This window comes from Hemicordylus capensis, chromosome 4 (genome assembly GCF_027244095.1).
Source record: "Hemicordylus capensis ecotype Gifberg chromosome 4, rHemCap1.1.pri, whole genome shotgun sequence".
Classification (NCBI taxonomy): Eukaryota; Metazoa; Chordata; class Lepidosauria; order Squamata; family Cordylidae; genus Hemicordylus; species Hemicordylus capensis.
Window position 1 is genome coordinate 265,039,345 of NC_069660.1, and position 28,000 is coordinate 265,067,344.

The following is a 28,000-nucleotide window of genomic DNA, read 5'->3' on the forward strand; positions in this document are numbered from 1 at the left end:
AATCCAGATTATGATATGCTATATTGTGAAAGGAGACGACTAAGTGCACCGCCAGGATGCCTGCTTATTATTATGAATGGAGTTGTTGGTGGGGTTCAGGTTACTACAGTATGTACTCTGTTGAAACAAATTACTGAAAATTAAGGATGTGGTGTGAAAAATGTGTGGTCAGTCTGACCTTCTGCCCTACATTGTAGCTCACCTTTCTCCCTTTCAGATGATCTTATACAGATAATTTGAATTAAGTCCCATGGTATTCAATGGGACTTACTGCAGAGCAAATGTGCTTAGGGGTTCAGCCTTAGATGGCATATTCTCTTAAGCAGGTCAATGACTCCACAGAGAAGTCAGTGAAGCTGTTCTCACAACCCGGGGAAATCGGGCTAAGGGAGCCTCGCCCCCTTTCCCCTGGTCGTCTGCTGCTCCTCCCCTTAAACTAGGTTAGCAGAGCGAGTGCTCCGCTAACCCTGTTTGGATCATGTGCTCTGCGGTGCGGCTGCATGCCACCGCAATACACAAGGAGACCCCCGCAGGGAGGCCTGCAAGTAGCCTCCCGAGCTTGGGGGTCTCTCCAGGATGCCCCATGCACTTGTGCGGGGCATCCTGGGACTTCCAGGGGCCACATGGCCCCCAATCCCTGCCTTCCCTGACTGTTCCATGATGGAGCCGGCAATTGTGTAGGTGGCTGATCCGTCCGCCCAGAGAGGAGGCAGTGATCGTCTGCAGGGAGGTAAGTGCTTTCAGGCTTCTTTCCCGCAGATGGTGGGAGCCTCCTGCAGTCATCGTGAAGATCACTTCAGTATTTGTGAGGGCTTGAATCCTAAATCTCTGGATTCATACAATAATTTGGTGCCTCCTTCTCCCTATACCATCAGTGCACACATGACCTGGGCCTGTTTTGCAAATATGCCAGTCTCTGTGAAAACATCCCCAATATTTACTTCTACTACTACTACTGTTTGTTTGTTTATTCATTCATTCAATTTATATACCACCCTTCCAAAAAGGCTCGGTTTACATCAAAATAAAAACAATTAAAATCAATTAACAGTTAAAACCAAAACTATAAAAACAGCATAAAACTAATTTACAGTTAAAACATTTAAACAATTAAAAATCCTGGAGAACCAGGCTGAACACTTACAGCAGTTAAAAACAATTTACAACAAATTAAAAACCCTGGAAGGCCAGGCCAAACAGATAGGTTTTAAGGGCTCTCCTGTAGGCCAGCAATGAATTCAGATTACGGATTTCTGCTGGGAGTGCATTCCACAGCCCCACGGCAGCTACAGAGAAGGCCTGCCTCTGAGTCGCCACCAGATGGACTGGTGGTAACTGGAGACGGACCTCCTTGGATGACCTTAATGTGCGGTGGGGATGATGTAGAAGGAGGCGCTCTCTAAGATAATCCGGACCTAAGCTGTTTAGGGCTTTAAAGGTAATAACCAGCACTTTGTATTTTGCCTGGAAACATCCTAGCAGCTAGGGTAACTGTTTCAAAATAGGCATAATATGGTCTCTCCACATTGCGCCAGAGACCAATCTGGCTGTCACATTTTGAACTAACTGAAGTTTCTGAACTATGTACAAAGGCAGCCCCACAGAGAGCACATTGCAATAGTCAAGCCTGGAGATTACTAGCTGATGCACCACTGTTTTGAGTTCATCCTCTTCAAGGAATGGGTGCAGCTGTCAAATCAGCCAAAGCTGATATTGGTTTTCAACAGAAGTTTCCAAAGCGGTTTACACAGAAAGACCAAGGTGATGGCTTTTGCTAACAAACCTAAGAAGCGGTGTTGGATGTTGAATGGACATAGACTTGAACAGGTTTCATAGTTTAAGTATTTGGGTACAGTCTTCCAGACCAATACTAGGAGGAATGCGCACGAGGAATATACAATGCAAAATGCCTCAAGGGCAGCAGCAGCTATTAACTCCATTCATAGGAGGCAAGGTGCACAGTTTGTTCCAGCTGCCCTTAAACTCTTTTCAGCCAAAGTCTGGCCTTTGATCCTTTATGGAGCGCAGCTAGGTATTTATTCCAACTTTGCCAAGCTGAAGGCAATCCAATCTAAGTTTTTGAGAAGTGTGCTCCAACTACCCCGGGGTGTCTCTAATGCAATTTACGATTGGAAGCAGGCTGGATTTGGGTGGAGGCAAGTGTTTGGCTGGTATTATTTGAATATTGGCTGAAGTTGATTTTTCAGCCAGTAGGACTAGTATCCTTAGTGTTGAATGATATATATATAGGTCTAGGTGGAAATACTATGTGGAGAAGGGGTTGAACTACTATGGTTTCTCCAGCTACGCTTTGGTTGTCTTGGGCTATAGGAGAGCGAGATCATGTCTGCGTCAACACATTATGGATATGGACAGGAAACAGATGGACAGGAACCAGATAGGGGTTGACACTTATTTAGGTAATCATACATCACTGTCTGTCCCAGCAAGATACTTTAATAAAATATTAGTACCTAGTTTCCGGAGGGCTCTGATGCTGGCCTGGTGTAATGCCTTAGAAACGGCTGTCCGGGAGGGGAGATACTGTAATATCCCCTACAAAGAGTGTGTCTGTCCTTGTGGTTCTGAAGGGAAGTTGAGTCAACAGTCCATGTTATCTTGAATTGTCAGTTTTATCAAACTTTGCGGGAGAGATATACAAGTCCTTTTTTAACAGCATACCCCATTTGTGCTGAGCAATTCTATCTGGAATTACTTTTAACAGACCATTGGGATGTAGTATCTTATAATGTGGCAAAGTTTTGTTTTCTGGATAACAAGACTAGGATAAGAAATGTCGAGAAGTGAGATATGGGGTTGGATTGAATTAAATTTTAGATTATTATAATGTATGGGGCCTTCTGTTTTATGTAATGGATGAACTTGGGCGTTAGGCTCTGTTTTATGTTTTAACAGTTTATTATTTCTTTGACCATGTTTGTTTTTATGTAAAGTTTTTGTACTTTTTGTTTTGCTGGTCGAATGACCATAACAATAAAGATTTGATTTGATTCACATAGAAAAATAAATAGGATGGTTGATAATAAATAAATAAGTTGATTGATTTAGCATCAGTCTAAATGTAGCAAGCAGAGAGACCAGAAAGAGATTAAAACCACAATGCATTTAATCATGTATTTATTTTTAAAGACAGAACACATTTGAGGACACTTAATGTTAACAACTGAATCCCTGTATTAAGAACATAATAACTGCCCTGCTGGATCAGGTCCATCTAGTCAAGCATCCTGTTACATAGTGGCCTCCACCAGATGCCTCTGGGAAGCTCACAGGCAAGAGGTGAGGGTCATTCCCTCTCTCCTGCTATTGCTCCCCTGTGACGTATTTAGAGGCATCTTGCCTCTGAGGATGGAGGTGGCCTAGCCTTTGGAGCAGGCCTTAGCCTGTACCGAAAATCAATATCAGAGTCTGGCAAGAGGATACCAAGGCCCAGTCGACTTTTGTCATGGCCAACTTCTTTCTCTCCAACTACTTCAATATCAAAATAAGTCAACAATAAAACCAGAAACTGCTTGATTTCAATCATCGCAAAGAACCTGCCAGGACAGATGCTGCTTCCAGAGCCAAAAGGCATCAGAAAGTATTTCAGCTTCTTCCCCTGTTTGTAGAAGGTGGTCTTCTTCTTTCCATTTTCTACATAACGGTCAAACTTGTATTTCTGGGGGTGGGGGAGGGAGAGAGAGACAGATATCAGTAGTGGTCACAAAGGGATGTCAAAATTGATCTAAAAAGATAATAATAAACAGTGGCTTCATTTCTCCCTGAGTTATTTTCAAAAGCCATGATGGCACCTCAACTTTGAGAAAAGTGAAAATATGAGGTAGATGTCGAAACACAACTATGGAAAGAGATAATTGCTATACTCCCTGTATTAAAATGTTCTGCACATCTTTGCACCAAACTAGACCAAGTAATTCAAGATTTTCTTGATGTCCCAAAGCTGCTGCTGCCCCACCCTCAGTTTATAGCAGAACCACAGCAAGGAGCAGGGAAACTTAATCTTCTCCTTCCCATTTTCCCACTTAAAAATCCCCTCACAATTGCTATTGGCTGCAAATAGCAACTTCAGGTGAGAGTGACTTCAGTTCATTTATTTATTATTAGTAGGTGAGGCCAATTATTGACCAGGCAAAGTCATTTTGTTGTGTGGATTACATTTACAGGAGAATCTCAGTATTTGCAGAACCTCTATCCACAGTTTCGCATATCTGTGGGGTGTATAATAGACACCCATTTCCAGTATCCGTGGATACTATAGGGTTAAAACCCACATAACCACAGTTCCTAGAGGGCCAGAAGTGACCACGGAAGTAACTTCCACCCACCATTTGTCTAAAGGAGCCATTTCAAAAAATTCAGACTTTCCCCCATGATTTTTCACAGGTTTTGGAGGCATTTTGTCCTTTAGGGTGCATTCTTGGGCACATGGGGGACCCACGGAGCATGCCACAGTAAGTATTTTCACAATTCTCGGCAGTTTTTGGCCAGTTTGAAATTTGTAGGATTTCAGTTTCAAAAATTCATTCTATTTTATGTATTTTTATTTATTGTTTGATTTCTATATTGCTTTTCAGTAAAATAATTTCAAAACAGTTTACAATATAATTAAAACAATTAACAATTAAAATACAAGAATACAGATATTTAATATAAATATAAACTAATTACCAAATATGGTAAATTTGAATCATAGTAAATTTTAATCTAAGAAAGATCTTCTGCTTTTCTTGGGCATGATGTTTTTGAATTATTGATCTGATTGTCAAGTGTGAGAAATCCATTCAGAAAAATAACAGTTAAAATCTGAAGATTATATTCAGAATTTCTGCTACAAAATACATTATTATGTTTATTACATTACGTTATCCCCTGCTAACTTGGCAAAGAGGCACCTTTTAATGGAGTGATTCTCTTTATTTAGCAGGGGGTGAGTAACTGGCCCTCTCCACCTCCAGTACAGTACCTCCAGTGACTGTTGCTGGTGTCTATCTTATGTTTCTTTTAGATTGTGAGCCCTTTGGAGACAGGGATCCAAACATCCATCTTATTTATTTATTATTTCTCTGTGTAAATGGCTGAGCCATTTTTGGAAGGGTGGTATTGAAATTGAATTAATAATAATAATAATAATAATTCAATGCCTCCCTCCCCCGCCAGCATATTCTGGTGTAAAAAGTAGTTCATTCAGCTAATTTCAGTAGCAGAATTGTGTATCCATAGGTAATTGGAAGTATGACTTTCTTTTCACAAATGCACTCAGAAACTATTCAAAATATATAATAGATTTATTTATTCCATTCATGTCTAGGGATGTGCCCGTATCATTTGGAGTGAAATTAGAGAGGCGCCAAGAGGATTCAGGCAGCTGTATCCGAAACCTTTTGGTAGGGGGCGAGTGGTAGCTTTACGACTGAGGCATGCAGGTCCTTACCAGCTCTTCCATCACCCTGCTGCTGTTCTGGTCGTGGCACTTTGCTTTCCAAAAGGCCACCACTGTGATGCAGCTGCACGCAACCTTTTGGGATGGACAGCGCAATGATCAGAACAGCAGCAGGGTGGTGGAGGAGCAGGTAAGTACCTGCGTGCCTCATTCTTAAAGCTACCACTCTCCACCCCTTCCCCCGCCTGCAGCAGCCTGAAATGATTCGGTGAAGGTAAAGTGTGCCATCAAGGTGATTTCGACTCCTGGTGCCCACAGAGCCCTGTGGTTTTCTTTGGTAGAATACAGGAAGGGTTTGCCATTGCCTCCTCCCACATAGTATGAGATGATGCCTGTCAGCATCTTCCTATATCGCTGCTGCCCAATATAGTACCAGTGGGGATTCGAACCGGCAGCTTTCTGCTTGTTTGTCAAGCATTTCCCCATGGCGCCACTTAAAGTGACGAAACGATTCAGGCACATCCCTATTTATATTCTGCTCTTCCTCCAAGAAGCCCAGAGCAGTATACTTGGCTATGTTTATCCTCACAACAAACCTGTGAGGTAGGTTAGGCTGAGATCAGTAACTGGTCCAGAGTCACCCAATGACTTACAATTCAGAGCAGGCCCCAGGACTGCATTGGGATTAAAAACCAGGGGAGAAGGCTTCAAAACATGTTTAAAGTCATCTCTAGTTGGGCCAGTCTCCTTTCCCCACTGCAGTTTGTAGTCAAGAGAAGTCGTGTCTGATGAGTTCTGCACAGACTCAACCAAGGACGCATCACGTCTGATTTCAGCTACAATTCTTGTATTTTAGACTATACACTATAAATCACTATGTTGGATAAAGGCTTATTTGAGCAGTGGGAATCCTGTCTTAAAGACTATTAGTTTCTTTCCAAGTCCACCAAAGTACTATTTTATGAATTGTCTCTCCAAATAATCATGTAGCCTTCTAATGAAAATGACATAATTAATTGTGCTTAATGCCACTAATTAGAATTTCTCTTACTCTTAATGATAGAACATCAACCAGACAAGTAAGAGACACAATTTCAGCAGCTGTGTACTCCTGCACTTATACACTTGGATTTTTCATGTGGAAAAAAGCATGGGTATGTATTGGGAACTTTGAGATGCCTGCTATTGTGAAAGATAACCCCAAACACAGGGTTAATCTCCTCCTGCACACCCCAAATTATTCAAAGCAGTTAGCAAAGTGTCTAGGAAGAATGCCTTGATGTGTGTAAATAAGGAAATGGCTTCAATAATAAAAGTGGTATAAATTGGTTAATTATTGGGATAAGGACCCTTGTGAGACATTTGCTCAAATTATTTGGTTTTAAATTACTACCTCTTTAGTTTAGGCACTAAATTTTCATTTCTTTGTGCTATTTTCATTGGGCACTTCTGTAAAAATGATCTGGTGCAAAAATCCTTTAAAAAAATCCTTAAATGAATGAAATGTGTTATCATAGTCTAAAGTTGTAAAATACTAAGTTTTTTAATCCAATCTCAATTTATCCTGTTTTTAGGGATCTTATTAACAAGTCAACTCTACAATGCAGAAATAAATACAGTGCATTTACACCAAAATGCTGTAAGTTTTCACAATGAATTATACAAATTACACACTTTAAGTATATGCCACTGAATTTATTTAAGAAATCAAAGTTGATTTACTAAGCAGAAGTTGTTGTCAACATTAGCAACTGCTGCATTCCACGGAGTGGCACATACACTAGTACAGGGGTTCCCAAACTTGGTTCCCCAGATGTTGTTGGACCAACTCCCATAATCCCCTGCCACAAGGACCTCTTATGGCAGGGGATTATGGGAGCTGATGTCCAACAACATCTGGGGACCCAAGTTTGAGACTCCTGCACGAGGATCTTACCAGACTAGGACTTTTTCATGCAAGCACTGCACAACCAAGAGATTGTTGTGGAGGATTCCAACATTTTCCCTCAAGGAAGTGTTCCTGTTCTGAGAAAGTCTAATTTCCGCAAACAACAGCCACAATATTTTATTGTTTGGAAAACTGCTATTCAACTCCCAGCTACTGCTTCCATTCAGGACTGTGGCTGCATGAGCTTCATGGGCTTGTGGCATTGCTAGTGACACAACTTCCCCTCTCCACGTGACAAACATAAATGATATAGTTCCATCTCTAAACACCCATGTTTGCAATTCAAAGAACCCCAAGCATATCAGGGCTCCCAGTATGAGCATAACTGTTTAAAGATATGGATTTATCACCTATACTTGACGTGTTTGCTGCAAGGTTCACCAGTGTGACACCAGTATACTCATGGTGCAGTGGTGGCTGGTGGAGGCTGGGGTGGTAAGTGCTCCTGTTGCCATCACTCGGCATCCCAAGGAGACAAAGCGAAGCTTATCCTGCTGCTGCTGCCAATGCACCTGCACGGCCCGAGGTTCATGCATGGCAAATGAGGGTCAGCATGGCAAAAATATGACTCCTCAAGTGGCCGCCATGCAGGCGCATTGGTCAGCTGAGTGGCAGGGGTGGGGTGAGCAGCTTGTTGTCTGTTCAGGATGCCAGGCAGCAGCAGAGGGGATGTTAAGCTGCCATTCTTGACATTCATGACATACTCCGCCTTCCACTCTACCTCCCCACCCCGCCCCAGTCTCCACGGCCACAGCAATAATATTTGCCCCTAAGCATGGAGCTACTTTAATTGAATATGAACATAAGAGGACAGCCCTGCTGCATCAGGCCCAGAGCCCATCTAGTCCAGCATCCTGTTTCACACAGTGGCCCACCTGATGCCTCAAGGGAGACCACAGGCAGGAGCTGAGGGCATGCCCTTTCTTTTGCGGTTACTCCCCTGCAACTGGTACTCAGAGGCATCCTGCCTTTGAGGCTGGAGGTGGCCTATAGCCCTCCGACTAGTAGCCGCTGATCTCTCCTCCATGAAGTTATCCAGACCCCTCTTAAAGCCATCCAGGTTGTTGACTGTCACCACATCTTGTGGCAGATAATTCCACAAGCTGATTATGCGTTGTGTGAAAAAGTACTTCCGTTTGTTGGTCCTAGATTTCCCAGCAATCAATTTCATGGGATGACCCCTGGTTCTAGTGTTATGTGAGCAGGAGAAGAATTTCTCTCTATCCACGTTTTCCACACCATGCATGATTTTATAGACTGCTATCTTGTCTCTCTGTAGTCATCTTTTTTCTCAACTAAAAAGCCCCAGGTGTTGTCGCCTTGCCTCATAAGAAAGGTGCTTCAGGCCCCTGATCATCTTGGTTGCCCTCTTCTGCACCTTTTCCAGTTCTACAATGTCCTCTGGCAACAACATTTACTTCCAGGAGATAATATTGAGTTTATCAGTGTGATCTCCTGCTATAAGCAACTGTTCTGTTTTGTTAACACAGTACTTGAATATAACTATGTATCTATTCTCATGAGTATCCTAAGCCAGGCTAGGGTTAGGCTGCTTGTGTGCAGCACTGGGATCAGGGCTGATCCAGGTGTTGCCATCTAGTCTAACCCTACTTTGGACCCCGGCCTTTAGCCAGGGTTAAGGGGACAAGGGGGATCTGGCCTCAAGAGATCTGCACTGCTCCATGCACTGCGGATCATGTGGGTGTGCGGTAGTGTGCCTAAGGGAAAGAACAGAGATCATCTGTGGGACTGGGGGAGGAAAGATATACATGAGTAAAAGCATCATGATGCACCAGATAACTGCCTGTCTTCTGATTAGTTTGTACATACATTTAGCCTTTTGTTTGCTACTGAAGATCATAAGTTAGTCAACTTTCTACTGAGCTCAGCTTTCAACTCTTCTATTCAATTTATCTCCCACCCCACTCCATTCCCATATAAAGTAAAATCCTTCAACATTTTGCTGCTGCTATAGGGTCAAGAAGAAGAAATATCCAGTGGTGAGACCAGTTGAAAAGCATATTTTATTTAACGGTTCCACTCCTCCTCCAGTGCTGAGCTGTGAAGAAACTGCACCATTGCTGATTGGCTGGAGCCAGTCACAATGCCTTCCCCACCCCTTCAAAACTCCAGATCAGTTTTGCACAAATGGATGACTCAATGCAGCTACAGCAACACTTCTAGCTCCCCAATGAAGTTGGTCATGTGCTGGGCAGGAGCTTCATGAAGAATGGGGAAGTCCCCATATTAAATCAGGAACTAGAAGTTTCTTTCTACCTTTACTGAGTCTGAGACTCTTTGGCTCAGACTCAGTTTGCTAGTATGTACATCTGTTTTGCAAATTGCAGAGCTGGACTCACACCAGGGGTGGTGGTGGTGCTACTGCTGCTGAAGGGTCCTCTGTGACTTCTGCTTTAAAGTTTACATCCATAACCTTTAACCTTTAATGTTTAATCCTAACCTTTAAAGGTTACTTTTGATCTTACAGCTGCAGTGTGAGAAAAGCTAACCACATTGTGTTATAAAACAAATTTGCTTGACCAAATAGGTTTTCAGGATTGGGTGCAATTGTGTCCTTAAACCACCACAACTAGTGTGGTTGCAAATAAACTCAAAGTTGCACAGAGGCAACAGTGTGGGTTGCACTATTGACTGCCATGGCAATATTACTCAGATGTTAAAAGATCTTCATTGACTCCCAGAATGAACTCAACTCAAAGAATTGGTTTTGACCTATAAGGCCCTAAACGACCTGATCTATCTAAAAGACTTCCTTCTACCTGAACCTGTCTGCCAACTTAAATCTTCAACAGAGGCCCTTTTCCATATAGCCCCACCTTCAGAGGCCAGGAGGATCTGGAAGAGACATCATTCTCCACAGTGCCCGAATAATGGAACTCCACATAGATATGTTTGCCTGGTGTTATCTGTTATATTTTAGGTATCTGGCAGAGAGGCGGGTCTCATGATCACAGAGACCCGCCTGGGGAGGGTGAGTGGGAAGAGCGGGCCTAGCCCACGATCCCCACTCACGAGCAGCAGTCTGCTCTGGGCGGCCGAAGCGGTCGCCCACACAACTGCCGGCTCCGTTACAGAGCTGACGGGTGCTGGGGGAAGAGGGGGTCGATAGGCCCTTTGAAGCTCCAGCATGCTCTGCGCGAGTGCGCAGGACATGATGGAGAAACCTCCGGAGCTGGGAGGTGGCTTTCCGCCTCCCCTCTGGGGTCTACTTGTGAGTAGCCGTGCCACAGAGCCATGCTGCAGCAACTCACAATTGCTAAAAACTCATTCCACAAACCCGGTTTAAGCACTGGGCTACAGAAGCAGGTGACCCACTTAGGAACCACCGGGCTTGCAGCCAAGCCCAGTGGTTCTTATGGGCTGCAAAAATTGGGCTAGGTTCCCTTAGCCCGATTTTTGCAGACTGTGTGAATAGCCCCAGAGTCTGTTGAAATGTGCAGAATATCCCGAGCTCAAAATGTTCTGGCTCGAAACAGGCTGTTTTGAGTGTTTCTAGTTCGAAACAGAACACCCTGAAGGCCTTCAGAACACCCTTAACACCCTTCAGAACACCCTTAAGGGCCTGTTTTGCGCTTGGAGTGGAACAACCCTTTTCCAAGTCAGAATGTTTTGAGTGTTCCAAGAGCTATTTTGGACGTCTGTATTTCCCTTGCTGACTGGTTTTGGCACTGGCTTCCGAATGGCTTGTGATCTCCTTGCTTCTTGGTTGGCTTGTTATCATACAAATCAACTTGATTTGTATAATAACAAGACAACAACAAAGCAAGGAAATTGCAAGCCAATCGGAAGCCAGTGCCAAAACCAGTCAGTAAGTGAAAAACAGACCTCCAAAATGGTGCTCGGAACACTCAAAAAGTTCCGAGCTCATTCCGTCGGCACCACCGGCTCACCCAGTTGTTCCAGTGGAATGTTCTTGGCATTTGCATTCTATTCCAAGCTTGGAACAGAATGCAAATCCCGGTCCATGCACATCCCTAAGAGTCTGTCTTGTTCTTTCATGTTTTTAATTGTATTTACGGTCCTTTTATTATCATTTGTTCAAATGCTGTTTTTAATAGGCTGGCTCCATTGTTATCCTTGTGGATTTGTTGGGGTTTTGTTCTTTCTACTTTTTGCTTTTATTTATTGCTGTATGAGGCTTTTAGGATTCAAAAGGCATCAACCACATACATCAGTGGTGGCAAACCTGAGGCTTTCCAGCCAGAGGCGCTCTTACCCCTGGACTTCTGGGCCGAAGTCCAGGGCCTCCACACCCCAAAACCTTTTTAGTCTGTCCAGGGTGGTATGATCACATTTAAAATGTGTTTAAAAATACTAGGGGGAGGGGTGCTCTCTAAAAGCCTTTAGGTCCAGGCTCCAAAATTACCTAGGTGCACATCTGTTTCCAGTTGTTGATGAACAACTCCCATCATCACCAGTCCCAAAAAACTTCAGCTGGAGATGATGGGAGCTGTAGTTACACAACAGCCAAAGAGCCTCAGGTCGGCCACCCTGCTACACATTAGTAAATGAATATTACATGGTAGCAAGAGAGCAGAATGCAAACCCAGAAACTGGCATGTAAGGCTCTTTGAACCAGACCTCCAGTCTCAGGTATGGTCCTCTGCGGGGTGTGTGTCTGTGTCCAGATGTCCCCCTGGGGGCCTAGGAAGGTGGATGGTGCATGCACACCATGGTGGTTGTGCCACCGCCAGGCAGCCGAGTGCATGGCGAGACACATGGCATGGCTCCCGCCAACCCAGCCCACTTTCTCTTCTGTGTGGTGGAGGGCATGACTGAGTGTGGGCTGCGGCTGCCTACCTGCCTCCTCATGGGGCTGCTTCTGGGCCTGGCTTCAGGTGCACCTGCTCAGAGAGTCACTGCGAGAGCACGTGATCTGATGGATGAAAGAGGGCAACAGCGCACATGTGCATGAGGCAGCCAGAGGGAGTGGCGGCTGCTCCAACAAGGTGAGGCCGGCTCCACAGCAGCAGCACCAGTGAGGCTGCTCAGTCAGGCAGCAGGCAGGCTCCAGACAACCACAGCAGCCAGCGGCCAGCATGTGAGGCTCAGGCAGCGCGGCAGCGATTGAACAGTGAGGGAGGGGAGACTCAGACGGGAGAGGCAGCAGCAAAACGATGGTGCTTACCTGAACAACTGGTAAAAGGAGTCATCTTAGTTCTCCTATTATGCGGTGGCTGGGTTGGAGTCCTGGGGTGCCTTGTGGGGCTCGGGGGTGACTGAGAGAGACGGAGTCCCCCTGAGTGAGTGGTGAAGATCTGCCCTTGCTGGGCAATATTCTGCTTGTGGAGGCTGAAAGGGAGCACAACTACCACTACTGATCCCTGCCTGGAGACAGGCCCAAACAAGTGTCTCTAATTAAAGCATGGAATTGGGTGAGGAGGGAGGGAGAGGTGGACACGGGGCTGTTGAGCAGTTAGGAGCTAACCAGTCTCCCACTCCCTCATCCAAAGGGATCTCTCCCCACCACCACATTCCCTCTGCTCTAAAGCCATGAATAGCACAGGAGAAATAACTTCCCCCCGTCTCCCAAAGCAAATGCATTTCCACTTAGGATGTTGTCCATATGGACATGATCTAATCCCGAAACACCCCTGTGAGGTAGTCTAGTGTTGTCAACAGCATATGTAATTACACTCCTCCCCACTTGCAGAGTGTTCAAACATATTAGCCAAAGTGGCTCTCTATGATTCCTATTCAACAAAGCACTTTTACTTTAAGTTCCATTAAAATTGGACTCCTTAGAGACAGGGGGCGGGGTGGAGTGGGGAAAGAAATATATGGGATGGGAATATGTCAAGTTGCACGTTGGAATGTGTCCGCTAATATATATGTGCATAAAGAGCCTTGTACACCTTTACATTCTTGTGAATCCAGTTGCTTAAATATTGGACCCTTTAGAGACACAGGGGGGAGTTGGGAAAGAAATATGTGGGATTAAGTTGCATTTTGAAATGTTTGTGATAATGCATATTTGCATCAGTAGCGGTCAGTGCAGGCACCGCCGGGGGTGGGGGTGAGAGGCAACTTTAAGTGTAAATTTGTTGCACCTGAAAGCTGCTCTGAGCAGCAACGCACCACCCAGCACTTCCTGTGGCAGGGACTGGCTTTGCCACTCACGTGGCCTCCACACATGCAAGGAGGCCATTTCCTGGTCATGCAAATGACCTCCGACAGGTAAGTGGCAGAGCTGACTCCCCGCCGCAGGATATGCTGGGTGGTGTGCTGCTGCTTGGTGCAGCTTTCAGGTGTGGTAGTGGAGGTAAGCACCTACTAATTTATGCTTAAAGGTGCCTCTCGCCACATGCCCCCCCCCAGTGGCACCCGCACTGGCTGCTATTGATTTGCATAACTATACTTGTTTTATAGTCTTACATTCTTGTGAGTTCAGTTGCTGTTTGTGCCCTCAAGAATCCATGTGCTAAAAATACTGCGCATGTCAAGCTATGTGAGGGGGATTGTGCTTATCTTGCAGGGGTGGGGAGCTCAAAAGGCCTTTAGGTTCAGGCTTCAAAATTACCTAGGTGCACCTCTGGTTGTAGTAGTGATAAGTCACATGGCATTCTAGCTGGAATGAAGGAAACATCATCAGCTAGGGATGTGCGAGCAGTCTTGCACTCAAACCAGCCCGGCTCGGCATCAGGCTGAACCCCCACACTCAGTCTGGTCCAGGGCCAGTTCGTGGTTTGTTTGTTTGTTTTTTAAAGAAAAAAATGGTGGACTTATGGGGGATACTGCCATGGATGTGGGGAGTCTCTGGCGGTACCCCCTCCTGCTGCTGGCCCCCCCCGGTCTAAAATGGGGAGTTTCAGCACATTTCAGGCCTCTCTGTGCTGGTGGCAGCCATTTTGGAAGCTGCCACACATGCACACTGGCCAGGCAAATGGCCAGTGTGCATGCCTCCAAAATGGCTGCCACCAGCATAGAGAGGCCGGAAATGGGCCGGGAATGGACTGAAAAGGCCCATTTGAGACTGGGGTGAGGGGGATCCACTGGACTCCCCTCCCCAGCTGCAGGAGCAGTAGCATCCTGAGGCCCCACAATGGCAGTAAGTGTGCCATCTTAAAAAAAAAAAAAATTACCCCCCCCCCCCCAAGCCATGCCTGAACTAGTTCAGACTGGAGCTGGACCAGGCCTGGCTCTAGTGTGCAAAAATTGGACCAGACCTGTTTCAGTTCGACTCTGTTTAACTGGAACCGAACTGGGTATTGCAGTTTTGTGCACACCCCTATCATCAGCTAGCTGCACACCACGACAGCTCTCCAGAACATTCTTCTGTAGTACACGCATGGCTATACAGAAAACTGCAGCCATTTCAAGCACTGCAGTGGGGCCCCAAGACAGTTTTCTAATATGCATATAACTTATGAAGTGACTCTGAACATAGCAGAAGTTGGGAAGCAGAGTATCTGTGCTATCATTTTCAGAAAGTATAAATATAGTGAAAGACTACAGTTTTCTATTATGGTTTGCCATAGCTATCTGCAGTACAAAATAATCAGAACCTGCAAACAAGGGCAATTTCATATATTATCAGGAAAATTCCTCAAGACATGCATGACATAATTAAAGCCCTGACAGATGTTTGGTGCTTCACTTTTGACAAAGTTCACTTCCTGCAGGATACCCCAAAACCAGCAATAACACCTTAGTAAAAATCTGGGGAAAAATATGCCTGTCCAATTTGCATGCAGGTGATGAACTTCTGGAGCCATATCAAGGCTGAGTGAGGGTGGATTAATTTCCAATCTTTGGTATTCATTAGCTTTAGCTTCTGAAGGAGGGGTACATACAAGGAGATGACACAATTACCCTCAAAGCTTCACTGCAGAGCAACAGCTTTGCAATCTCGAGTTCATGGCGCCATACTAATTGACCACGAAAGGGCCAATCCTTATAAAGAGAGGCGAAAAAGCATACGGCTCAAGAAGACACTGCTATTAGAGGGGCTTTAGAGAGTCAATGATGCTTTGGGGGCACTTAGCTAAATGGCCCACATTATTTGCTCTTTAAGCCACCTTCTATTATTCAGCCTTCTTTGGGCATCCAATGATCCACTTCCAAACAAAGCCCACATTTAGCCGCAAGTTTATGGTACTCAATGTGCAATTGTCAATTCCCTTCAAAGGGGTAGCAAGTCACTCTCATCACCATATTTCTCTCTTTGGCCATGAATCCTTTGACCTGCAGGCCCCTTGAAAAGATCTGTAACCAGGAAGATTTGTTCCACAAGAAGGAACAGCAGCCGCCCCCCCCCACATTTTTTTTTTTAAAAAACAACCAAGATCTTACAAAATGTCTGGCTGCTGAAATATGCCTGAAAGAGTATGTGTAATACCAGCTGAATGTTTACCTTAGGATCTTCATAGACCTCGGGGTCCATGTGCAGAATCGGAGGATAAATTACTATGAAATCTCCTTTTCTCAAACTGACTTCCTGATTCCCTTCAAGCTTGAAAGCAAAATCTTCCTTGGCGATGCGGATGTTCATGGAAGATGAGCACAGTCGTAAACTCTCATTTAAAGCACTCTCTGAATGTAAATAAAGAGGAGAGGAAAAAAAGAACCCCAAAGCATCAAAATATGGAAGGTGATTGGATGCTATAAGCTGCTACAGCTGCCAGAGAACTACAGGTTTACTAGAGAAGGCTAGAAAAGGAAGAGGGGGCTAGAGGGTGTTGGAAGCCTAAAGAGGCAATAAACTTTCCCAGAGGGCTAGAAGAGAAGCTCTGCAATTCTGAACTTTTACATATAATGCTCACTGATGGATCTGATGTATTTAGTTAGGCTGTAGGCAGTGCAGTGGATTTTGGGTGGAAAACCATTCTTTGGACATCATGTTGAAAACACCACAATCAGAAGAGATGAATGTTTTTATGCATTTACATAAACTGCAAGCAAATACCAGCTGCAGCATCCAAAGATCCATTCAGCCTGCCTTTCAAAAACCCTGTGCTAGACTTAGTGTGTTAAAAAACCATCTACCCAAATAACTGTACAGTCAACTGTGAGGTAAGGATATTGGGAATTAAGGAACCCTTAGCAATATCATCATCATCACATCATAATTTTTACTGTTGGCTGAGCAAATTTAAATGATGTGTGATGCTTTGACGAGTTAATGGGGGGAAACCCATATACTGTGTAATATTTTGACACAAATTCCAAACATTTTCCAGGAGGCCCACCGTATCTTGGAAGGCTCTAGAAGGCAAATGTCCTTGCTTTCCCAGTGGCCTTCACCTCTTGCTCCTAGCACGACAGATTTTATGGCTAATTTCCGGCAATTTATCCTGGCAGTTTGAGGAGGAATTCCTTTGGGAATAATATGCATAATTTGCATAAATCATTCTGATAGCATGCATACCAGCATGTAGCTCCTGTCTGGGGCTGCATCTCTCACTTTGTAATCAAAACTGACTATTTTTCCACCAGCGTGGCTGGGCACAGGAATAGGCGGCTTGACTCCTTCAAGTCATCAGTGTGAAAATTAGCCTTTAAAAAAAAAGAAGAGCTCTTTCCCCACAAAAGGCAAATAGATGTTTGCTTTCTTTTCTTTCTTTCTTTTTTTTTTTTTTGAATATAGAAGAATCCTCAACCCCCCCCTCCCAACACCCCAAACTAGGATGTGAGGCTGTGTGACCCTTTCAACCCAACCGTTAGTTGACTAGAGATAGTAGCAACCCCAGCGTGGAAACATCTGAAAAAGATAATAACAAACGTTCTTTCACTAAAAATTAAATCTGTTGCAGCATGCATAGCAAATAAAGTGGTCTTGCATGCTTTCTCGCAGGAGTTTTTTCCTTAAGCGTGCATTTGTCTAAAGAAATGAGGCTGCGGTCAGCTCTGTGTGGCCGGCGCCGTGATTCAATGTGACGTACAGTGAGGCTGTGCATATTCTTTTGGACTGCCTTCGTTACTATAATCAGGGAGAGTCAAATCGGCTTGTTGGTGACGAAGCCAGAAAAGAACTCTGGTTCCAGAATGTGGCCTCTACTGCAGATAGCCACAAGGCACCTGACACGATGGATTTCAACTGGCAGCATTCTGGCAACAAAAACTTTACATGGTACAAAGGAAAGGTCCAGCCTCCACTCCTGGGCTGTCTCCAGCCTCAGCACAATGAAGCTGATAACACCATTTGAGTCTTCAGTGGGGAAATGGTAGCTGACATATGTGATGCCAGTGTACACCAAAGCAACCCAAGGGGTGGGGTGCGCGGGGTGGGGGTGGGACGAAGAGGAAAAAGAAAGACAACAGCAACATGAAAGCAAGCAAAATAAGCAGGGAAGTGCTGCTGTGGAATGAGCAGGTTTACACCAACCGGCATGAGCCACCCAGTCACATCAGATTGGCTGACATTTTCCCAGGAAACATGGCAGTCTGTGCCCACTGCAGTATCACAAATGACAATTGGGCAAGCATATCTTATGCAGAAGTTAATCACAATAATGGAGCTCAAAGTGTGGCTTAGTGGTCAGATCATAAATGACAAATCTGTTTTACCTTCCAGGACCAGTTATGTGGGGGAAGGCGAGCTTGGCTCTCGCTCTGAGCGATCATGCCGATAATCCTTAGATGACAAAAGTAATGAGTCATATTATGATCAACAAAAGGAGGATGGAGCTTGTGTGGGTCTGCGGAGGTCTACCACTAAAACAAACAAACAAACAAAAAAGGCATTTGTCTCCCCGCACCCAACCTCGCCCGCCAACAGTCCCTGTATGAAAGCTGGAGTTCAGTGCTGAGAAGAATGACAACTGCATGATAAAACTGCAGCCTGCACTTGCTGTTGTCATACTTCAGTAGGCACAAGCCAGTGCTCCTGTCAGACCAGCTGGGTAGCTTGGGAGGTCTTCCATTCGGCACCATGAGGTACAGTAAATTATCCAGCACGGTAGAGCAACATCTGTTTCTGTGCTAGTGCCGAACAAACAAGGCAATTTAAAGCATACCAAGGGATAACCAAGCAGCAAATGAACATGACCCTCATTTTTCCCCTTTCTTACACATGAGATGCTGAAACTTCATTGCACAAAAAGGGATTGTCAGAAAAGTTGACATATTTTCTATGCACAGAGAGACAGACATCCTATAGTATTGTTATTTTTAGAATCCTCCCACTTCTCTTTTCTCTTACATACTCAGCTTTCAATTCATCCTAGATCCTTTTTTTAAAAGTCGAAGCCGTTTCAATATACTTATAAATATTCAGTCTTTAAACCTAATTTGCTATACTTAGTTCACATGCCTTCAAGCATTTGTCTTCCAATTTCCACTGAATAAATGCGTACTAATGAGAAATAGAGCAAGCTGCTGAGGCAAAGCTGGGCGACTCGAGCCTGGCCTGCCACCAGCTTGTGATAGGCAGGCAAATTGAGTTAAAATGAAAAGTCTTGTCAGCTGAAATACAACACAGTAGCCAAACAGCAAGCTGTCAATCATCCAGCCAAAACAAGGGACTGCAGGTAATAAAAGGTCATTGTGAATCATTAGTGCATTTGGCTTTCATAAGCAAGTTAATTTTAATTAAACATGATCTCAATCTGTAACTGTTTAATAAAAAAAAAACTTACTGCACATAATGGATTGTTAATTTTATACTAAGCATTTAGTAAGTAATAGAACCCAATAAATATCAGAGTGTATGGAAGAAAAATAGTTATTGGGTATGCAAATAGTTTGAATGTATTATTTACTCCATCCAGCGTGATGCAACTTCATTAATAGTAATATCTACACATGCAAATACAACTGTGATTTATTAAGCACTGATGAGCCCCAACCATGGCTTCAATGGGTGCTGATGGCATCTTTTACACTTCTGGTCTATCTCTCAAGATGATTGGCCACAGCCTAACTCTGACTAGTTCTAGTTATTTTTGTTCCTCTTGGTAGAAGGTTGTTGCCCAAGCAATTCTTCCTTTAATGCAAATACCTGGAATTCAGTAATAGCCCAAAGGCAAGACAAATTTACATTAGCAATGTATGGACAAATTAAAATATATGCAAAATAAAAAAAACATGACCAAAGCTAAATGCATAGTAGATGTGTCTCTGTTTTACTTTTTGCATCTCTGTGAGAGTCATGAAAATGGACAGATGACTCTCTTGTATCAGTTTCTGAATTAAAGCTCTACTACTAACCATGATGGCTAATGATGTATGTTGCTGTGAACACACAAGTAATCTAGTTTATTTGCAAATCATATATGTAGCTCTAAAAAGTTGACAATACTGTGGCTGATAAAGATGTGAACTAAGGGATGGAATTTGGTGAAGCAATATTTCCTTGGAATTTCCATTTCTGATTGTGTGGTAAAACTGAATGCATCATTCCCTGACTGATGATGAGACCAGAACCTAGAAAATGTCTGTCAAGGGCTTCAATGATGTTTATTATCAGTACCAAGAGAAAATATTGCAGTGGTTCCCAGGCAATTCAGGGAACTCAGAAGTTGATGAAAAACTGTTGACTACCACATATTTGGCAGCTTGATGACCCACCCACAATTAAATGGCGGTATTAATGGACTAACAGGGAATTATTTTTAAGTATACTTCATAAATAGCCCTTAATGTCAGGGTACTTAAAAGAGTGCCTTCTTTGTCATGAACCTAGCCATCTATTAAGATAGTCTGCAGAGGTCCAGTTATGGTTGTCACCGGCTCATTTGGTGGTGACTCGGGATCAAGCCTGCCCTGGGGATTTGGAATATCAAAATAATTTGGAATGTCAAAATAAGAGCAACTGCTTTTAGAAAGACACACCTGTTTTCTCAGGCTGAAATTAATTTTAAACTGTTTAATTGTTTTGATCCTATGAAATTGTTTTAACTTTTTAGTCTGTGAAATTGTTTTAATTGTTTTTACTCTGTTTAATTTTTGTTTTAAATTGTGCACACTGCCTAGAGATACTCATATCAGGTGGCACATATATACGATAGATAGATAGATAGATAGATAGATAGATAGATAGATAGATAATCAACAAACTACTTTTCAGTCCCTTGAAATTCACAATGGAATGAAGAAATCATTGCATGTAAAACAGGAAAACAAAGGAAAATATGAAAATAGTTGATCCCATATAGACAGTCACACACAAGCAAGGGTAATTATCTAGTTTCCATGTTGTAAGGATAATATGACAGACAGACCCATTTTTTAAATTTTTGGACAAAACCTTTTAAATTGTACATAGAGGTTTTTGCAACAGTAATGTAGGATCTGTCAATGAGTTCTTCAGCATTTAGAGCAATCCTGACTCCATTTATATAAACGGGAGTTTAGAACTGATTTGTGTTAAATAATGACATCTCACATACTCTTGCATGGTGAGGATATTATTAGTCCACATACCCCAGCAGAGATTACTCCACACCCATGCTTTCTAAAATTATGAAAATGTCTTCTATAAAGCAGAAATACACTTTTCGGTCTAAAGGGCGGGGGGGGGGGGGCAGAATCAAACCATAGGGTTTATGTAATATTGCTATAGTGATAAATGTATATTTGTCTGATGCCAAAATTTCTGTGAATATAAACTGGGCACATTATAAGATTCTAACCACAATGACATTAAAAAAAATATGCAATATATAATAACCATTTTCTTTTTCTGGTCAAAGGGATAGATGGTCTCTCCTATGAAGAATTTAGCTCAGTCCTATCTCCTTGATCTTTCACTTTCCCCCTTTCTCTAATATATCTCCTTAGCCTAGTTAAAGGTAAAGTTTTGCTGACAAGTCGGTGTCGACTCCTGGCGACCACAGAGCCTTGTGGTTTTCTTTGGTAGAATACAAGAGGGGTTTACCATTGCCATCTCCCACGCAGTATGAGATGATGCCTTTCAGCATCTTCCTATATCATTGCTGCTCGATATAGGTGTTTCCCATAGTCTGGGAAACATACCAGCGGGGATTCGAACCAGCAACTTCTTGCTCCCTAGGCAAGTCACTTCCCCGCTGCACCATTAGGTGTTAGCCTACTTATACAATTAGTTTACACAAGTCCATAGGTAGATAGGACCCCTTTCCAGTGAAGGGTAAAATGAGGAGTTAGCCTATTTATACTCCTCATTTTACCCTTCACTGGAAAGGGGTCCTATGTACCTATGGACTTGTGTGAACTAATTTTATATACATTTCCATACAAAGTATAATTTATGTTTAGCAAATAACATGCTGCAGTGCTACATGAGCTAGTGTTGCCTTTCTTTCCAAGAGCAACCATAGACTTGGAAACTCTTCCATCATCTACTGAACAGGCATGGCGTGAGCAACACCAATGTACACTTTTCATATTAACTGCTAGCAAAACATCTCAATGCACAGAAGGCAACATGTTGCTGAGTTACCAAACCACAGGTGATCCTATGCACACTTACAGGTACCTAGGCATAACTGTGTGGAGATCTCAGCCAGCATTAACTAAGCTGTTGGACCGAGTGGTGAGACTTCAACGTGGTGCTGGCTTAGGTGTTGCTTGAGATACAGTTGTGCACTGAGTTAAAGCTGCATTCCTAAGTTAATTGCCTGGCAGTTCATTGAAAACAATGAGAATATGAATCCATTCAAATTTTGAGGGAGGACGCATGGTACAGTTCTCATGGACCACCTCAGAATACATATGGGGCAGGAGACATCATTCATTTAAAAGGTAAGTAGATGTCAAAATCTTCCTGCACACCAAAACCTCAGTGACAAGACTCAAAGCTGTTTTTAATGTAGAGGTTCTTTCAAACTCGCAATTTCTCTCATGCATGTTGAGGTCAGTATTACCCCCTGGGAGGTCTGTACCACATGTCCTTTTGAATGTTTTAACTGTTTCCAACTATTATAAATGAGCTTTAAAAATAAAAAATCAGGAGTATAGATAGTACAATTATATTTGGAAAAGCAACTAAGCAAGGAAAATAATTTCCATTGAGAGCTATTCTTCTAAGTAAATGTCTTTAGGACTGAGGTGCTCCCAAACACCACTTATGTGTGATTTTTCATAAAGAAGGAATTTCATTTCTCTCCTCCCAGATCAGCTTGTAGGGATGAGCGAACTGGATGAAATTGAGCCAGTTTGCACTTGAACCAGTTTGGTTCAAGGGGCTCAACCTCAAACCGAGACCAGTTTAGTTTGGGTATGAACCAAACTGAACAGGCTGGTTCGGGCCCAGTTCGGAACTCTACCGGCAAAGGGAAATCCAGTGAGGATTCCCCTTTATGGGTAAAGGGACCAGTGGGAATGGGGAGCTTCTATAAGTATTCAGAAAGTACTCACAAATCTTACATGTAAAGCAAAATACCCAGTGGTGGCTCCACTGGCCCCGGACGGCCTCCCCACCAAGTATCCAGGGCTGACTCAGGTCTTCTTCAGCCTATTTTGGGCCTCTGTGCATGTGTAGAGACCATTTTTAAAACCTCCGTGCATGCATACGGGCGCATGCATGGAGGTAAAAAAAAAATGACTTTCACATATGCACAGAAGCCCGAAATGGGCTGAAGAAGGCCTGAACCGGGTCAGTGGAGCCACCATCAGGTACTTTGCTTGGATTCTAACCGAGCCGGGAGAAGCAGTTTTGTGCAGATCAGCTAGTGATAACTAAGCTGTGGATAAATTCAGCCTGTGGATAAATTAACATAAGAACAGCACTGCTGGATCAGGCCCAAGGCCTATCTAGTCCAGCATTCTGTTTCCCAGAGTGGCCCACCGCTGAGAATCCTAAAGGCAAGAGGTGAGGGCATGCCCTCTCGTTTGCTGTTGCTCCCCTGCAACTGGTATTTAGAGTCATCTTGCCTTTGAGGTTGGAGGTGGCCACCAGACTAGTAGCCATTGATACACCTGTCCTCCATGAATTTGTCTAAGCCCCTTTTAAAGCCATACAAGTTAGTGGCCATTACCACATCCCGTGGCAAATAATTCCATAGATTAATTATGTGCTATGTGAAAAAGTACTTCCTTATTTTGGTCCTGAACTTCCTGGCTCTCAGCTTCATAGGATGACCCCTGGTTCTATTGTTGAGAGGGAGAAAAATGTTTCTGTTCACTCTCTCTACTCCATGCATAATTTTATACACCTCGATCATGTCTCCCTGTAGTCGTCGCTTTTCCAAACTAAGCTTTCAAATTAGAAAAGATACATTTTGTTTTATGCCTTAAAGGGATAAAAGCTATCGTTGTAAAATGTAATTCTATTTTGCATGTAAACTGATTGTTCCAACTATCTTCCTTTCAGTTTGTGAGGTCTGTCTTTGCAAAATACCATGCATGCCTTTGAAATGCATTACCACTTCAGCAGATGTTTAGAATCAAACTTAATAAGCATAAACTTTTTGTAAATAACTGCAAAGCTTTGATTCAGCCTTTTCCATACCTTGCCTAGTTAATTACCTGGGCTTTTTATGTTTACATGCAGCAAGTGTATCTGCAGCTATAAACTACATAATTTATAATTGATGTAAATGGTTGTTATTATGTCAATTAAGCAGCTGTGTTCTCCACCTTCTCACTAAATAGAATGAGTGATAAACCGAGTTTACAGGGAGATACCTACTTTTCTTCAGGAGGGATAAAATAAATTACCTAGATAGACCAGGTTGTCCAATTGTTCTCTGGTGAGGCGGATGCTGTATCCAAGCCCCGTCTCTTGACCTGTTGACTGCAGCAAATGGTCAATTTCGTCACGCACCACTGCAAGAGCTTCTGGGTGTCGCAGAAGATAATACGTGGTCCAGAATATAGCTGGAATCGTGTTTCCCACAGAGGCCCACATGAAGGTAAAATGATGTGCTGGGAGAAAATAAGTGAAAAGGAAGATTAATAGCGTTTATTACACTGATTAGATTTGCAGTGTGCTAATTAAAAGATGTTAGGACACAGACCCAGCCAAGGATCAGTGAATGCTAATGAGGACCAATAGGCTTCTGAAGTCTAATTTTCTGCTTAATGAGAATAGTTTGAAATGTAATTTCAGGGTGGGGGTGGGGGCGAAATAAAGGGAGGAAATGCAGCTCAGTTATAATCTCCCTCATTATCACCATTAAGTATCTTGTTTTACCACCTCAGCCAAAAAAGGAGAGAGAGAATCAATTATCATACAGGGTTGTTTCAGGGTAAAACATTTTATCATTAGCCAATTAGAAAAAACATTAAAAATGTTCAAGGTCGCCATTTTGCCATTTTATTTCAAAGGTCTCTAGTAAATTATCTGATTCTAGACAAGCAATCATTCAAAAGTTTGCTACCTGCTTTGTCATAGTCTCCAAGCACCTCATACATCTCGAACAAATCTTTTCTGGCTTGGATCACTTCAGAAACTCCCAGCAATTTTGATGTGTTGTTGGGTAAAAAATAATGGATGAGTTCTTCCCGGATCCTCTTGGTAGAGCCTAACAATTCAATTGGTATGTTTGCAGCTAAATAGGAAAAATTGGCATCAAACTTGGTAAATTTGTCTCCAATTGCATCAACAACATTGTGGCCATCTGCACTAGGATCTCTTCCATACAGTGTTATAAAACTGGCTTCGAACATTACAGAGAAGCAGAACTTGTTCATTTTCTCAGTTTCCCAATCTGTTGCTTGTGAAAACCTTTTTTTAAATATACATTGAAGATTTTTTATCATGCTGTCAGAGAGAGCATCCAATGATTTGCCTTTAAGGTATTGATAGTTCCTGTGCACATTTTCACTTAAATCTGGGAAATTTCCCTTTAGAATGGATGGGTAGTTGAATATTCGGGATGATATGTTATCAGCAAACTCTTCAAATTCCAGATACTTGTTAAGCTTGGTCAAAGAAACATACTGCAGAGGGTCTATTATAAACGTAATGTATCTGCCTGGAGAAGAAAAAAATGGATCAAACTCAGTATGACAATTTAAGTCAATACCTCTTTTATGAGGACTCCAGTCTATACTACAATAGCATCATTTTCCAATGTGCAAGAAGTGAGACTTGGGAAAATATTCAGATAGAAAACACATCCAATACATTAAAAGCAGAAAAACTTTATTCAAATACAGACTGATTTGAGATTTGACATCAGGACCACAGTAAAGTATGGCCCTGTAGGAAGAAAACAATTGTGCTCTAAGTTAATTTTAATTATTCTCTAAACCTTAATTTAAACAGGAACAGTAGTTACAAAACAGTTATTCAGTTATGCACACTTACTCAATGGTCAATTAACTAAAACATATGAAAAAGTTTATTTATTTAAAGTACTTAATATACTGCTGCTTCAATCCTGGGATTTCCAGAAACATACAACAGAATTTAAAACTACACCAAAACCAATAAATGAAACAATGAACAAAACGGTGAAGATAAGGCAGCAACAAATGAATATACTAAAGGTCTGGGATCATAAAAATGGCTTTTGCACAGTGTCAGAAAGGTAAGACACTCAGCACCAGCCACCCACACCAGAGAGAGAATTTGAAAGACTTCCTATCTTTGGTTACCATTGGCCTCTTCCATTTGTGGAAGGACCCAGAGAAGGACCTCTGAGGGAATTCTCAATGCATGAACAGGCAATTATTTGAGGTACTGAAGTCTCAAGACATGTAATAATGAATTCACACCTTTTCATTATTATATTCTAAATTTGCCCTCATCATTCTTCCATTACTGGCTTCTCATTGCATTTGCAAGGTTTTGCAAAAAACATTTTTGTGTCTGGTAATGAACAACTATTGATCTATGTTTCCTTTTTATAGGCTGTGAGGAGAGGCCCAATACTTACCATGATACTTTGTAATCTCTGCACGTTTTTTGTGTAGGCAATAGCCTATTGCCCTAGTCCTGGGTTAAAAATTATCTCCAGAATTTCCTGGAGGGTTTTTTTTGGTGTGGGGGGGTGTTGGTTAGGATACTTAAAGGGACACTCCTATGCTCAAAATTTTGCACCCAGTCAGTATAAGAGTTTGGGGCCTTTCACACTTTTTGCCCAGTTTGGGTCCCGGGTGGTTCAAAATGACTGGAAAACATACACAATGTATTTAAATAATCTGTGGGTGCATCATGAAAGAGACAGCACAAAATGTGTATAAAATGTATAGAATAAATCAACTGTAGCTTTTGCCTAAGGGAAAAAAGAGCCGCTAGATTTCTAGGACTTGGGCTTTTAACTGTACATCGTACAGGAGTACCTCATTATCTGCTGCTGTTCTGCTCCCACAGATTAACGCGGGTAATGAAACTGAAGATATTGAGTCCTTTCTCATGATCAGTGAGAAAGGGCAAGAGGGCTAGTGGGGAAGAAGCCTGAAAGAGCTTACCTCCCTGAAGACGACCATGGGCTCCCTCTTTGGCAGGCAGATCGCCCACTCAGACAACTATCGGCTGCTGCCGGTAGCTCAGAGTGCCGGGACGCATCACCCCGCGCCTGGATCTCCCATAATGCACTGTGTGAGTGCATGGTTGATGGGTGCATTATGCCCCTCCCCGAAGCTGCCTGGGATCCCCGCAGTCTGCCAGCCGTGGCTGCTTGCTGGCCACGGCTGGCAGACAATCACAGAAACAGTTAGGAGAGCACTATCTCTCCTAACTTCATTTTAAAGGGTGTCTGTCTAGGCAGGTTTGTCAGCACCAAGGTGCCATCGGGATTGGGCCTCATCCTGGAGCTACACACACACAGGCAAAACTGGGCTGGGCTTCCTTAGCCTGGTTTTGCCTGCGCATGTGAGTAGCTTCAATGGTTCATTGAGTCTACGGGATCGTGGGGTTAGGTTCCCAGATGAAAGAAAACAACCCCCAAATGCGAAAATGGGCCAAATAAAGTGGCTTACCATGCCACCTGTACCTTCAGGAGTACAGGGATGCCCCCTGCAAAAATTCCCTGGAATTTGGCCCCAAATCATGTTTTTAAATCAACCATAAAATGGTTCCTGAGCTCAAAATGACCTCAAAATGAGGTCATTTACGACCACTCCTGACCCGCGGATACCCGGAGTTAACACCTTTTCGGCTGGTTTTCCTGTGTATGCCAAAGTCAGGTGTCCATTATCTGACTGCAGATATGTGAAACCGTAGATCATGAGTCCATGGATAGTGAAGTAAGCCTGTATATGAAAACCATCCCCATCTAGCCTATCAGAGACAATGGAACAATCAGACAAAGCACTACTGGGGATTCGTGCTAGGGAAAACATCATCTAATGCCTTCCATTTTCTACCTGCAGCTCCAGTTGCTACTCTCTCTTCTGCCCTGCCCCACCCTAGCGTTAATGAGAGCTGCACTGCCTGCAGGCTGGCCATTCATGCAGCAGTACTTGATGAGTAATGTACTGAGTAACTGGGCTCCCTTCTGGCCTGCCGCCATTTTTGGCAGCGAGTGGGGAGGAAAGAGAGGCCATGCAGAACGAAGCAGCTACAATACAAAGAGCCGCTGCCCCACTGCTTGTGTGCTGCATTCTGGATCCACGGAGGACCCAGTGTGAGCTTCCCTCCCACCGGCACTCTGCCAATCACCCCGGCACATGTGTGGGTGTGTGATCAGCAAAGATCTGGGCTGTCAGTTGATTGACTGTCAGGAGGCAGGTCAGAGTCTGCCTCCCCACTCACTCTCCCCACCACTTAGGTAAGAGATCGTGTGAACAACCTTATAATGTGTTTTAGGACAGTCATCTTT

At 43.3% G+C, this 28,000-nt stretch overlaps 1 protein-coding gene and 1 long non-coding RNA gene across 3 annotated transcripts in view; one reads left to right on the plus strand and one right to left on the minus strand.

The window, feature by feature from the left end:
* Positions 1–28,000, plus strand: part of LOC128325114 (uncharacterized) — a 57,181-nt gene that overhangs the window by 13,561 nt on the left and 15,620 nt on the right. Inside the window, exons 2-3 of the long non-coding RNA XR_008307267.1 lie at positions 4,405–4,472; positions 6,465–6,555. This is a non-coding gene — a long non-coding RNA (uncharacterized LOC128325114). The remainder of the gene's footprint in view (positions 1–4,404; positions 4,473–6,464; positions 6,556–28,000) is intronic.
* The window catches only part of LOC128325113 (cytochrome P450 7B1), a 169,992-nt gene continuing 145,113 nt past the window's right edge, over positions 3,122–28,000 (minus strand). For both annotated transcript variants that reach the window (XM_053250581.1, XM_053250584.1), the window contains 4 exons: positions 24,611–25,207; positions 23,949–24,155; positions 15,724–15,902; positions 3,122–3,679 (listed from right to left, as the gene is read on the minus strand). In XM_053250581.1, the coding sequence (XP_053106556.1) occupies positions 3,347–3,679; positions 15,724–15,902; positions 23,949–24,155; positions 24,611–25,207 (1,316 nt within the window). In that variant the 3' untranslated portion in view covers positions 3,122–3,346. The remainder of the gene's footprint in view (positions 3,680–15,723; positions 15,903–23,948; positions 24,156–24,610; positions 25,208–28,000) is intronic.